Source organism: Anas acuta, chromosome 7 (assembly GCF_963932015.1).
Source record: "Anas acuta chromosome 7, bAnaAcu1.1, whole genome shotgun sequence".
Lineage (NCBI taxonomy): Eukaryota > Metazoa > Chordata > Aves > Anseriformes > Anatidae > Anas > Anas acuta.
The window spans coordinates 19,730,463-19,744,213 of record NC_088985.1 but is presented as its reverse complement, the minus strand read 5'-3'; the positions used below and the strand labels follow the sequence as shown (position 1 = coordinate 19,744,213).

At 40.5% G+C, this 13,751-nt stretch overlaps 1 protein-coding gene across 15 annotated transcripts in view; it reads left to right on the top strand.

The window, feature by feature from the left end:
- The window catches only part of ARHGAP22 (Rho GTPase activating protein 22), a 147,153-nt gene extending 135,219 nt beyond the window's left edge, over nt 1-11,934 (top strand). For 13 of the 15 annotated variants that reach the window (XM_068687833.1, XM_068687834.1, XM_068687835.1 and 10 more), the window contains 2 exons: nt 2,215-3,112; nt 7,206-7,917. In XM_068687833.1, coding sequence (XP_068543934.1) covers nt 2,215-3,112; nt 7,206-7,434 — 1,127 coding nt within the window. In that variant the 3' untranslated portion in view covers nt 7,435-7,917. Of the gene's footprint in view, nt 1-2,214; nt 3,113-7,205; nt 7,918-9,182 lie in introns of those variants that run through there. The other 2 variants (XR_011098175.1, XR_011098174.1) reach the window with 2 other exon arrangements.
- The last annotated feature ends 1,817 nt before the right edge of the window (nt 11,935-13,751 follow it).

Below are 13,751 nucleotides of genomic sequence, written 5' to 3'. Positions count from 1 at the left end.
TCCTCATAAAGACAGTAGGGGTGGCCTGACCAAATTGGGATCCAGTGGCTGGATTTTTAGATTTAACCAGTAAAAGCAAATGTAACAGCACTGGGAATGTTTTGCTTTAATGTGAGCAGAGGGTAGAAGATTGGTTAAATAGGAATAATGGAGGAATGGAAAGACACCTAATAAAATTTCTTTAGCTTCACAGTAATAGGAATAATAAATACAAAGAAAGACTGCTGCAAGTTCTTAACAAAAAGCACTTTAATTGCATCTCTCCAAACTTAAACCATGAATTTCAAATAGAAATATCTGAAGTTTGACAGCTACATTGTTAAGCATGACCTTATCTCCAGAGAGGTGTATTCTCTTGCGTATCCACAGACATTAAATGCAAGCAGTAGGTGAGCTTATACCTCTTGCTGCCAGGCTGAGATTTCATTATTGTGTTCATGTCCTTATTATAGACCTCTGAATGTTAGTCTTATTCTTTAGTTCAGATTATAAGTAAACATAGAATGATGATATATTTGCTCTCTTTAAGGTTTTTCGCTTTAGTAGAAAATACTTTGTATTAGGTTTGGTAAGAGATATTCTCTGTTAGTCTCTAATGGCCTACAGTACTGAAAAGCAGTGACAACTCATTTCTGTGGATTTATATAGTTACAAGTACTCTTTCTGCACTTGCTGTGACCTTATTGCTCTGTATAAGTACATTAAAGGAGGCTGTAGCGAGGTGGGGGTTGGCCTGTTCTCCCATGTGCCTGGTGACAGGACGAGGGGGAATGGGCTAAAGTTACGCCAGGGGAGTTTTAGGTTAGATGTTAGGAAGAATTTCTTTACTGAAAGGGTTGTGAGGCATTGGAACGGGCTGCCCAGGGAGGTGGTGGAGTCACCATCCCTGGAAGTCTTCAAAAGACGTTTAGATGTAGAGCTTAGGGATATGGTTTAGTGGGGACTGTTAGTTTTAGGTCAGAGGTTGGACTCGATGATCTTGAGGTCTCTTCCAACCTAGAAAATTCTGTGATTCTGTGATTCTGTGAATACAATGAGAAGCTCCTCTTTTAATCAAGTCAGTCACCTTGAGAATCTGCTAGCTGTTGTCTGCAGTGAGGTAGCTGCACCCATGCCTCTTTCAGGAAACTTTGTTCCAGTCGACTAGCTCCCTATGGCACCTTATGTTCCAGTTTTCAAGGTTTCCTCATACCTATGTTCCTGCAACACATTTTTGGTTTTGCTATCCTATCTTAAAGAATCTACACTTGGTTGCTTTAGGCTGTGACCTAAATTTATCATCTACCTTAAAATTTAATGTTTCCTTTTGGTCTTTATTGATTAGAAACCTAGCAGAACCTCTTTCCTTGTTGTTTTCATTTTCTATATCAGTAAAGATGTCATCAGAGCGTTCCATAAACCTGCTGGGCTCTGCTGTTCTTTCCCAGCAGATGTCTGAGAAGCTGCCTTTACAGGCACTCTTCAATGGATACTTGAAGTCTAATTTCCTTCCATCTTGTATTTCAACATGTTTCCTCATGAGTACGGTTTCATTTCAAATTGCTGAATGCTTTACTAGGATTGGAGGTGAACACCAGTCTGCAGATAGTGATGGTACAAAACATATCTTTTCCCCCTTGCGTGCAGCTACGTGTGCCATACAGGTCTCATTCTCTCTCCAGGTTTCCCTATACAGCAGGAGTGCAGCAGAAGACCTAGGCTGAAATTTCTGGTGCTTTAGTGAACGTTAGCTCTGGGCCTATTTAGACTGTGAATGTAGGTGCAATGTAGATACCCCTTGGGTATCTATCAGTGGAAACCTGCTAGTTTTGGAATCCGGACAGAAAGGTGCTCTATCCCAACTACCACATCAGTGTGTTCAGGATCCAGCATGCATCTCTGCAGAGCTGTGCTGTCCTGTGTGGATCCATGTGCTGAAATCGGTGCTGTGTCTGAAGCCCATGCCATGGTGTGGTACAGACATGCCCTGTTCTCCAGGCGCCGTCCTCCTCTGCTTCCTTATGGGTGTCCTTAAACAAACCTGTTAATCCTTAAACCTATTAATCATTGCTACTGGTCACTTATAGTACATTAGTTGGCTGCATTCAGGAGCTGGACTCAACACTTGCACGTGCCAGCCTCATGAGGAGTTCACACAGCATCTCACAGACAGGGAGTGAGCGCCTCAGGTCTGCCACATCTCATGGAATTTTTGCCTTTGTTTCCTCCCCACAGGAACCTCCCTGGTGCAGCACCTGATGACGGTGCTGATAAGTGAACAGGGCCGAATCTTTGCTGTTCCCCAGGCAGATGTGCCAGGGAGCCAGCTGGAAATCAGACCCATGCGTCCACGCAACACCGTGGAGTGGATATCCGAGGAGGATGGGGAGGACAGGTCAGAAAGCTGCGTTCCCAGCCCTGCCGATTCGCCCTCCGGCAATGCTGTGGCACCAGAGGCCACCCCTGGACCCGTGGTGAATAACACCTCTCCAGAGCGCAGCAGCAAATTGACTCAGCCTGCCACCAGCCCCAGCAAAAGAGTGCAGACGCTGCCTCCCTGGAAATACTCTTTCCGCCAGCCAGGAGCACGGTCTGTGAGTCCAAAGCTGGGCAGCTCATCCTTAGATATCCCCAACCTTTCCTCCAGTGGGAACTGGCTGATGAACGGACTGTACTCGCTCCGAGGCCACCGCCGGACAGCCTCTGGGGAACGAATGAAAGACTCGTGTTCTTCCCAAAGACTCTCTACTTACGACAACGTCCCTTCGTCCAGCCTCTCCCTCAGCACACACAGCATGGCCAGCACCACGTGGTCGACATCATCGTGTGAGATCTCCGTGGTGGACTCGGTCAGCAGCTGCCCAGCCTGTCGGGCCAGTGACTCTTCAGCTTTAAGCTCTCTCCAGACTGAGTGGATGACTCAGGGCTCGCTGTCTCAGAGTGAGGTCAAGACTGCAGATCTGGAGAACAGCATCGACAGGTTTGATGTTTGCAGCAGCAGCAGTGAACACAGCAACCCAGCTGCAGCTTCCAGAGACTCTGTCAAATGTTCTAGAGCCTTACAGAGCTTGGTGGTGGAGCTAAAGACAGAACTGAGCAAACAGAGGACTGAGTATGAGACCAGTATCAAAAGGTAATGTTGGTGGGGATGGGGAGGGGGGATACAGAACTCTTTTAACATCCTTACCCCTGTTTGATTGTGGGTGTGGGCTACCAAGTGTATCGGGTTCTCAGACCTGGAGCTTGGCTTTGGGAGACTACAAATATGGATCTGGTCTTTCCTCACTGTTCTGTGAGTACAACTTTTATCTCTGACAAAATAGAGGATCAAAAAACAGGATTTCCAGTACACAGGAGATTCCAGTATTGCTCATGCTGTTTTTAGTGGAAATTGGAACAGCACAGGTAAACCCAAAGTCTGCTTTTTGTCGGTGTCTGGGGAGAAATAGGTAGGCAAACATCTGTCTTGTGGGGGGGAATGGGACCTAGCGTGGCCAGGCCTCTACAGGGAATTCTGTTGGTCTGTGCATGTGCTGAGACTTGTGTCAAATCAGTCAGAAATTGAAGGTTTTTTGCTGCTTTTCCCAGGAGAAACTTTGTTCAGGAAATGGATTTTGACTATTCTCTGTTGTTTTTGTTGTTATTGCATCTCAGTTATAACTTTTCAGCAGCCATTTTGTGTTGAGCTTCTAAAATCAAAAGCAACATTTCTAGATGTACTTATACCAGTCATTTGCTCACATAGCACGCCACTGACTCAAAGTAGCAGCAAGGTGCTGCTTGTACAGCAGAGTGCTGAACTGCGTGGTTCTTTGCCCCCTCTGATGTTTTTCAGGTTTTCAGGAGAGGTGTGTGTGAGGGTAGAGGCTGTAAGAAGTAGAAAATACTATGAATAAATAGGAAGAGTCATATTTATTAATTTGTCTGAGTTGGTATATTAGTTTCTATGAGTTTAAGTGCTTAATAGAATTACTTTCAGACAAGTACTTAGGGAAAAATGCACATGAAGTAAGTAAGGTTGTTTAAAAGAATTGTATGTTATAATGTACAGACATATGCAAAATTGCATACCAGTACTAGTATGTTGCATTAGAGAAAGGCTGTAGTCCCATTTCTTAGAAATTTATTTCTTCTCAGCATTTTTTTGTGTTAAGGTGTTAGTGTTATACTCCCTAAATTATTAAAACTCTGATACCGTGTACAGGTCTCCTAAACATGGTACCAAAAGTACATGACTGTTTATAGTACAGCTTGAAGCTAAGCTTGTTGCATCTTTTTTCTTGTTAAAGTAATTTCTCAAAAGGTGTTTTGGAAAGCTCTAGTCTGATCTGTGATCTCTACCAGTGGGCCAGCTGTTAAGGTAGGACTTTTACTTGTTACCTTCCTGCTATATTTTAAAATGTACTGTGGTGGTGGCTTGCCAGCCTCTGCACCTTTTCTGCCTCCTACCTTGTGTTGCCTTGCTGTGTGAAGCTGGAAGGACCAGCAGGCTGCGTAGCAGTTCAGTTACAGCATCAGAACGGGAGAAAAGCTTTCCCTGCCTTGTTGTGTCCTGGCCTAAAGAGCTGGCGAGATCACCACTGGTTGTGAGTATGGTGTGTTGGAAAAGGTCTGTGAGTGAGAATGGTAGTGAGGATGCTATGTGCCTTGTATTTAATTGTGCAGGACTGTCCCAGCAAGCCTTGTTGCAGGGATACAGAGTAACAGAAGTGAGATTGGGCTGCAAAACTTGGAAATGTGTAGCTGGGCATCTTACCTGCTGCGTGAGGGAAGAGATGGCTTCCTAGCTCGTATTGATAGCACTGTTCCAATGGCCTTCAGCTGTCAGGGATGTCAGGAAGCCCTGTTTGTCATTCCTGCCATGTTCTTGGCTATTTCAGCTCTAACACCTGCCTTTCCCCGTCAGTGGGAAAGGGACAAAGAGCACCAAACAGCATAACTGGAGGGGAGGACTATAAATTGGCCAGGTCTCATAGGGCAAAGTAGCTGAGAGGAAAATGCCTAATGAGCTAGTATTTTCATAAAACCAGATGAGATGCAATCGCTGCCTTTTTGTATTAAACAGGATGATTCCAGCTGTTCAGGATTACAGCCTTAAGCATTTTGCTGACAAGTCTAGGAATTTCAAGCCAAGTTTTTTAGCTCTCAAAAATCTTGCAATGTTTTTACTGCAGCTGCAGCAATTTACATGTGCAAAGATATGTCCCTTTTGAGACTGCATATAAAAGTCTGCTCCTGTGAAAAGAGGGGAGCTAACTAGAGTAAAGAAATGCAGCAGTTTAACAGTAAAATTTTGGGCTGTCTCACTAGCTTTATTTTATTGAAGATAACTTAGTCCCCAAAAGTAATAATTAATTCCTTTACAGTTGTATATGTGCTTGTGTGGTTTGCAGAACTCAGTCTGTGTAGCAGGGCATGTTTTAATGAAGGTGTGTGAGCTTTTTGTTGGCACATACATAAGTAAGTGGAGGGAAAGCAACGTCGGTACCTGCCTGGGGCAGAGGTAAGGAACACTTGCTGATGGAAAAGCTGCTATTTATCATTATCAACTGCCCATTTTCTCTCTCTTAGTCAGAGGGAGGCAAGTTTTATGGCCTTCCTGTAACCAGTCTGTTCCAGAGCATTTCTCCCTCGAGGTTAGTATAATTAACAGGCATTTTCTGTTGAGTTTCAGTAATTCATGTTTACAACCTGGGACTCTTAAGAAACTGGAAGTATCTTGGAGCAGACTATTGGACTATTATATTGTATATGTAGAAACTCTGTAAGTAAGTACTGGGAACATGTGTAATTCAGAACATGGACAGTTAGTCTAGGCTGCTGTAGCTGACTCCTAAAACTTCACCGTACAAACATTTACTAGGTAGTTCAGATCTGTAGGATATAACAAAATGTTGTAAGGAGGAGTAGGGAGTGCTGCATCTTAGCTTCAGAAGAGTTTAGCTGGGTGATGAAAGTCTGCCAAGACAGGCAATTCTTTCCAGATGTTCTGCACATTTCTGTTCACCTATGAGTGCAGCTGTTCATCTGCTGCACTTGGTGATCAGTGTTGAAGTGTGTGACTTTTTAAGTTGTGATGATGATGATACCATCCTTGGCTGTATGTGAAGGAACAGTTTAAGGGGATGCATTGCATTGCATTATCTGAATAATTGCTGCTTGGTGGACACAGAATGTAATTCAGGTTCTTCTGAGGTCTAGTTCTTTTTTTGATGTTGTAGGGACTGTAGCATGTCCTTTTTGAGTGTCATTTAGCCTGTGTAAAAATATCCCATTCACCATTTCAGAGGGAAGCCAAGCACTCCATTTTTACAGTTGGGTATTATTACTGTTTACTGAAATTATGTGTCATCTAGTTTTTATTTTTTTTAAAGTACAGGGCCACACTTTTCCTAGGAAGAACCTGCTTTTAAAATCACAATCTGGTTGTTCTAATGATCAGAAATTTCCATCTGGACATATTACTTCCGTATTAACATCACTGCTCTGTCTTGCGGTTAGGAAACAAGATTGGGAGGACAGCAAGTGATGTCCCTTCTGCGCTTGTTTCAAATCCAAAAACATGAACCTTATTCTTTGACTTCCTTAGAGAAAAGCTCTGAGTCTTGCATTAGAGCTTTGTGCACAGATGAACTATTTCAGGTCTGTTCTTCAGTGTCTTCCACATATAAAATGTTATTTTCTGTAAAAAATTGTAAAGTGTAAAAACCTTTTACTCACCCCTTCCGTTGTCAGTAATGGAATGTACAGGAAATACCATAAATGGATGGCAAGGAAGGACTGTGACCTCATTCCTAACTGACTTCAAGGATGTTCCCCTGTACTGGATACCCTTATGGGGAAACACAGTATCAGGATAAAAACAGACAGTAGACGTTTATATTGCAAATTATGTATTTGAACTCAACCTGATTCAGGAGTTGAGTTGCCTCAGCCATTCAGTCTGTTCACAAAAAACTTAAGCATTTTGTAAGACTTGATGTACTTGAGCTTATTTTCTCAAGATACGAATGAAGTAAGCTCCAGCTTTCAAGAAACTCAACATTAAGTGACTATGAAATGGCAGTTAGTGCCCTTATTTAAAACTTCCTTTTAGAATGAAGATATTTTAGCTCTAAGCTGAACGGCTTATATTTATTATAGCTATTAGCAGTATTTATCAAGACACTTAAAAAGCTTTTTTTTTTTTTTTTTTCTTTTCCCTCTTTCTCCCCTTTGGTTTTAAGAATTGAAGAAACAAGTTCAGACCTGAGGAAGCAAGTGGTTAGGCTAGAAGAAGAACTGGACCAAGAACGAAAGAAATACACGATGCTGGAGATAAAGCTGCGGAATTCTGAACGTGCTCGTGAAGATGCTGAGAAGAGGAATCACCTCCTGCAGAAGGAAATGGAAGAGTTTTTTTCAACATTAGGATGTTTAACTGTTGGGAGTCGAAGTGCTAAAGTCCCCAAGTAGAATGAGCTTATGTACAGCATAGACAATTCTATTTCTGGCAAAACCAGTGAAAAGGCACATTTTGTTATGGTATACTCATGTATCATGAGTAATTGTATAGTGAGTATGCTCTCAGTGACACTTATTCTGTTGTTTTTACATGTGCTGTAGTACTTGGGCAAGCCGGAGAAAGACTGCAAAACATAATGCTTGGAAGTTTAGATATCAGCTTACCCGGAAAGAGTGGACACACTTTTTATCCACAAGTCAAAAGGTACTGTTCTACGTAGCTGTACTGTTGCCATCTTTGGATTTGCTTGCAGCATCCTTTTGCTGGTTCAAGGACAATGGAAAGGTGCGCAAGGTGGGTGAGGTGGCCAGAAGGGCATTTGGTAAGATTGCAGTTCTAGGACGTCACCACATTCAGTGTGGTTTAGGATATGGATTTAACATGAGGATTTTTTTCCTCCCCACTCTCTTCATAAAGTTTGTTCAGATTTCTCATTCTTGGAAGTGTTGTTATTTTGTCAAGATGCTTTGAAAAACAATGTCTACAGAATAGCAGAAAATACTAGAAATTCTGACAATTCACTTAAGTTATCCCTTAGATACCGAACAGTTCCACTGCTTCATAAAAATATGACTTATTAAAGTGTATGTGATTAACTGTCAGATTAGCCACATAAACTCCATGGAACTTTAAATATGCACATTTGGCCCTCGTTATCTTATTCTTATTTTGAGCCAAAATTGTATTAACCGCAAGGAAAAAAAAGAGAGCTGATATATACTGATCAGACATCGAGTTAAGAAAGAGTCTTATCAAAACACATCCAACTGATGCAGGTTTTTATATATGAAACCTTAAAAGCATTATCTATGGTAATTTGGTAGAAAAAAAAAGTAAATTGATGTAGTTAGTGCTGGAAAAGGAAAAGAGTGGAATCTACCTTTAACCTTCACCAACTTACTTCTAGATTGTTTGTCATACCTCTTGTGACCCCAGTTGGTTTTTTTTTTGTTGTTAGTTCATGAAGATATTAAGGGACAGAAGGAGAACTGCAAACAACCCAGTAGCCTAAGTTCACTACTTCTGCTAAAAGAACAGACATCATTAGAATGAAGTTGTAATTTCCAGTAATTAGCTGTCAGTGCTCACTTCCCTTCAAGGGACTTACTTGAGAAGTTCTGCATAACATTTGTAGTGCCCTAAGCTATGCAGAACCTGCACACACAAATTGTATCACTAGATTCATCTTGAGCTCTGCTTACCAGCCCCAGCACTCACCACATTATTTGCTCTCTCTGACAGCTGAGGCAGCTTGGGAGCCTCAAAGGAGAAAGATTTTTAACAGAAAAGTACCACAACATGAACCGGATAAGACAAAAGCACAGACCATAGTGAAAGTGCTTGCTTTAACTATTTTTGTTTAAATGACCTGAATCTGACATCTTTTCTTACTAAAGAAGAATATAACTCATCATCTGGAAATAACCTTGGAATGTGTTTTTTTTTTTTAATACTAGCAGATTGCACACCTTTTACTATTGACTTTCTCCTCATCTCACAGATATCCATGTTTTAATAGATGTTACCTTTTTTTTTTAATCACTATAGTGCTTCTCCTTTCTACAGAAATATAAGACATTTAAAGTGAACAAAAAGAAAACATATTTACCTAGTATTTTCTAGTTATAACAAGTCAAACAAAGTGGTCAAATAAAACTAAGCAGTTCAGTTATTTCAAAACATTTTCCCTTCTCTCCAGAGTATCCAGCTGCGCTTCATTCTTTACTACCCCTGCTGTTAAGCAGCGTGGCACATCCCTGACTGTTCAACAGGAGCAGCCTGCCCCCTGCAGGCACCAGCAGCAGCCTTACCCCTGTGTTAATGATTACAGCCTTCTAGGGTGTTATTACTAATCACAACTGATCACCAACTTACAGGGACACAACTGAATCTACAAGGAAGACAATGGCTTGTTTAAATCAACAGCAATAAGATGCATAATGTGAGTAGCAATCCCTGTTGTAACAATGATTTTCAGCTGGAATGGCACAGTGAGTTGAGGCAGCACCGAGTACAATTACTGTCCTCACAAAATAAACCTCAATATTAGAGCATTGCCTGAATTGAGCTGTAAGTAATTCTCCGTAAGTAGAACACCAGGACTGGTAAAAAGCAACAGCTTGTACTATCTGGGACATTCAATCCAAAGTAATACCAAATAGGCTACTTTAATACCCTTTTATTTTTATCCCCAACACGGGTACCTTTCATTACATCCATCCTCCTGACAGCCCCCATCCCTTAGACTATTTATACTGCATTAGCTCCTGGATGTGCCAAGTGCAGACTACTTGCTTCAGTTCTGGCATGCTACAAACTGAGCCATGCTGACTGGGAGACTAAAACAGGTATGTGAGGTAAGGAGGGGAAGCACTACACAAGACAGCTCTCAGTGAAATCAAATGAATAATTCTAAAAATTCTTTAAGTAGTCAGAATACTAGGCAACATATATAGACATATATATACACATGTATATATAGCTGGACTGGGAAACAAATCCACCAATTCCATTCCACTGTAAGAGCTTCTGTTAACTATGTAGAATGCTACATGATATTAATCTGGCAGACACGATAAAATTCATTCCTGTTTTCAGTTTCACAGATCAAACTGTATCCACTCAAAGTGATTAATGGAACTAACCTTTTTTTTTCAGTCGACTGTTGTGCTCCAGAAACATCTATTCCTCTTCTTCATGAGTAATAAATTTCAGGTCATTTTGAAGATGAGCCTCTGCAGTAAGTGAAGGCTGCAAGACGTTGCAAACTACTAAGTTCATGCTAAGACACACCACGATGGGATATAAACTCTAAAGCACAGTAGCAGACACATGATGTTAATTTCCTCTCGTGAGTAATTATGCAAGAAATGGGAATACACTTGAGATGTTGGACACAACCTCATGGATCAATGTGTCCTTATTTGAGGACGATATATTTGCTTTACTAACTGTAATGCCTGTTTCTCTACACGTCATGTGTCTACCTCATGGATATAAGACCACTCTTTATTTTACAGACTTCTAGGTTATTCCAGCCTCCACCCCCAATTTAAAATACCAGCCTTAGCAAGAGTTTTCAAGATACGGGTTTGTTAATTCTAACAAAAAATGAAGAAAGGCTGCTGGCATTAAGTACCTAAATTTTAGCATAATTTTCCCAGCCAGGAACATCCCTTCCAATATTATGCAGCCAAAACAAAAAATGTAATAAATAAGTAATCAATTAAAGGAATACAACACAAACATATACTTGAAAAAAAATCCAAAGTAAAATATTCCAGAACAACAAAAAAATTCTGTAGGTCTCCATGGCATTTCTAATATGAAAAGAAAAATTAATAATGGTAGCTTATTGACTGACTTACCCACATTCACCAAAGAAGTCTGTACAAGCCAGCAGCACTACAGAGTTTCAGCTTTAGTTCTGTGAGCCAGAGCCACTGTCCAAGATGATCAAAAATAGTCACCCACAGACAAATCCCTGACAGAGCTTGGACTCTCAGACCTCACTCTTATTATATTAATAAATTACTTGGTACCAGCCCCGCTTAGTGCTAACAGATGCAAATAAAAAAGAACAGCACTGAGCCACACAGCTTTCCTAGAACACCTACTTAATAGCTGGTCCAAAGAAATGGAATGGGCTGCTTTGTACTGCCCATGGTCATCGCACCTTTCCCTTAAAACAAGGACGCAAAGAAAACCTAACAACATGCAGCCAAACACAACTCAAAAGCATCTTGACTGTTCATTTAAAGCAACATGCAGAGCCTGCTGGAAATGAAGGTAATGAAACACATTATGCTAGGATTTATCTGCACTGCAGTGGTGCCAGTGAAGGAAGCAGGCCCGTCACCCAAATAAGAGCTTCCATAAGGGCTCTTCATAAAGTCAGAGCCCTTAAAGCCTTATCTGGGACTCAGTTTTGAGAAAAATTTCTCCTACAGGCAAATTCCATGTATCCTCCTTTCATACACTACAAGGCCCATGGCTTACCTCTTTTTACCACATCGGGTCTCAGCAGCTTTATTTCCAGGAAAGAAGGCAGGCTACAGCTGGTATCAAAGAAGTAAGAAAGGATTCTCAGCAGTTGTAAACACACTTGATGCTATCAGTCTGTGGCACAGCCAAAGCCCATGAGAATGGAGAAATGGAAGAAACATCACTTTTGTCCACAAGTGAGCTCGCACACAAGACAGGACTTAAATACCATTTAAAACAGATGGAATCTCAGGGAAGACTGGTGCTAACACAACTCCAGCTGCAGCCTTATTCATGATGTGCAATCCTAGCAATGAAGAAACACTACGTGCATAGTGGTCAAACTTTTTTTTTCTTTTTTATTTAAAATATCATTATAACCAATTAACATACTAGATAACAATGTATACATTCCAGTGGTGCACATGTAATGACCTATGGCATGAATGATTAAAAAAAAAAAACAATGTTCTCAGTAATGCCCCACCAACAGCTTATTTGGAGGGAATAAATGAAAAGCAGGAAAAGGTATCAAATGCAGGGAAAAAAATTAGTTTTCCCAATATTTTTAATGGTGTATCTTCCCCTTCATATTTCTTGTGATGAAATAAAATTGGGAATTTACTTCAAAAGGGGCAGAAATAATGATCACAATAATTAGGGTGTTGTTTTTTTTTTTCTCAACTTTAGTAATAAAAGTTAAAGAACTCTCAAAAATAGACTAGATATTGGGCCTACAAAAGTAATTCATCTGTATGCAAAGCTTACCAAGAATTATTCCTTTTGTAAAATGTAAAGGATGGGCTGACATTACTAGTAAGCTATTTGTAACCTACAAAAACAGACTACAATAATAAAATCACCAATTTACAGCTAACACAATATTCTAGATGTACATTATTGTACACAAGCTATATATTACACATGAACATCTTACGTGAAATATATAAGAAACATACTTACTGATATTGTCTCAACATTGGCCAATAGGTTTATTTTTCTAAAGGAAGTGTATTTTTCTATTTCACATTCAGTGTAGTTCCAATAGCAAGGGTTAGCTTTGCTTACTTAGAAATGTAGACAGTTTGTGTGAGGTAGATCAAGAAAACCGAGCTTAAAATTTTAATGGCAAAAGTGGAAACAACGTTATTGGATTCATAGGAACAAGGGAGTGAAATACATTAATTAAAATATATATCACTTTTATCCAGTGCCCTTAACTAAGAACAAAGAAATGAATTGAAAATTTAGGTAGGCAATAAAGTCTCATCACATATCTGCATTAAAATCTTTTCTAATCCTACCAAAAATGCAGACAACTCTCTTTCAACTTCAATCCTCAAACTAAATACGGAGGGACAGATGAACCAAAACATTAACAGGCAAATGAAATGTAACAACACAAACAGGCTGCTGTCAACAGCAAATAAAATATATCTAGAAAGAGTAATTCACTCCCTTTAGCAACTCAAAACAGTAAGAACAATTGGTAGCTGAATCATCTTCTTCCATTTCCCCCATAATCTTGATTGAGGAACATTTAATGTCATATGCTTTGGATTACCGGATGGGTAGGAACTATACTAGCTTTTTGATCATTTTTTTCCTCTATGCAATGTTGAGATGAATGCCATATATATTAATGCAGGCGCATTATATTTATACAAACACTCTGTCAAGGTGCTGAGTTTCTGCTTTCTAACTGAATAACCTTTACGTTCAGAGAAGCAAGTTTCCATAAAACAAACCCACATCAGTAACATTCTACTTACTTGTACACTGAAGCAGTAGAGGGTGCTATTGCCACAACTGCCTCAAATGCAGCTCACTACATCCTCTTAAATTTGTGTGTGTACAGAGCAGGAAGACTTACTCTTATCCAGAACAACACTAGTATACATATAGTTTAGAAAGGTTCTTCTAAACCAAAAACCCAAGCAGTATCATATCTCCATAGGGAGAAGTGCCATGTCTATTCTGGTTTGCAGAATGAGTGAAACAGAGGTGACCTGGTCAGTCATAGAATCACAGCATAGCCCAAGTTAGGAAGGACCCACAAGGATCATCAAGCTCAACTCCCAGCCCTGCAAAGGACCACCCCAAAATCTGACCACATGTCCGAGAGTGTTGTCCAAACACTTTTTGAACTCTGTCAGGCTCGGTGCTGTGACCACCGCCCTCAGCAGCCTGTTCCAGTGCTGGACCACCCTCTCTGTGAAGAACCTTTTCCTGATATCCAGTGGGCACTGTCTGTCTAGTCTACAGTTGTTCAACTGGTTGGTAT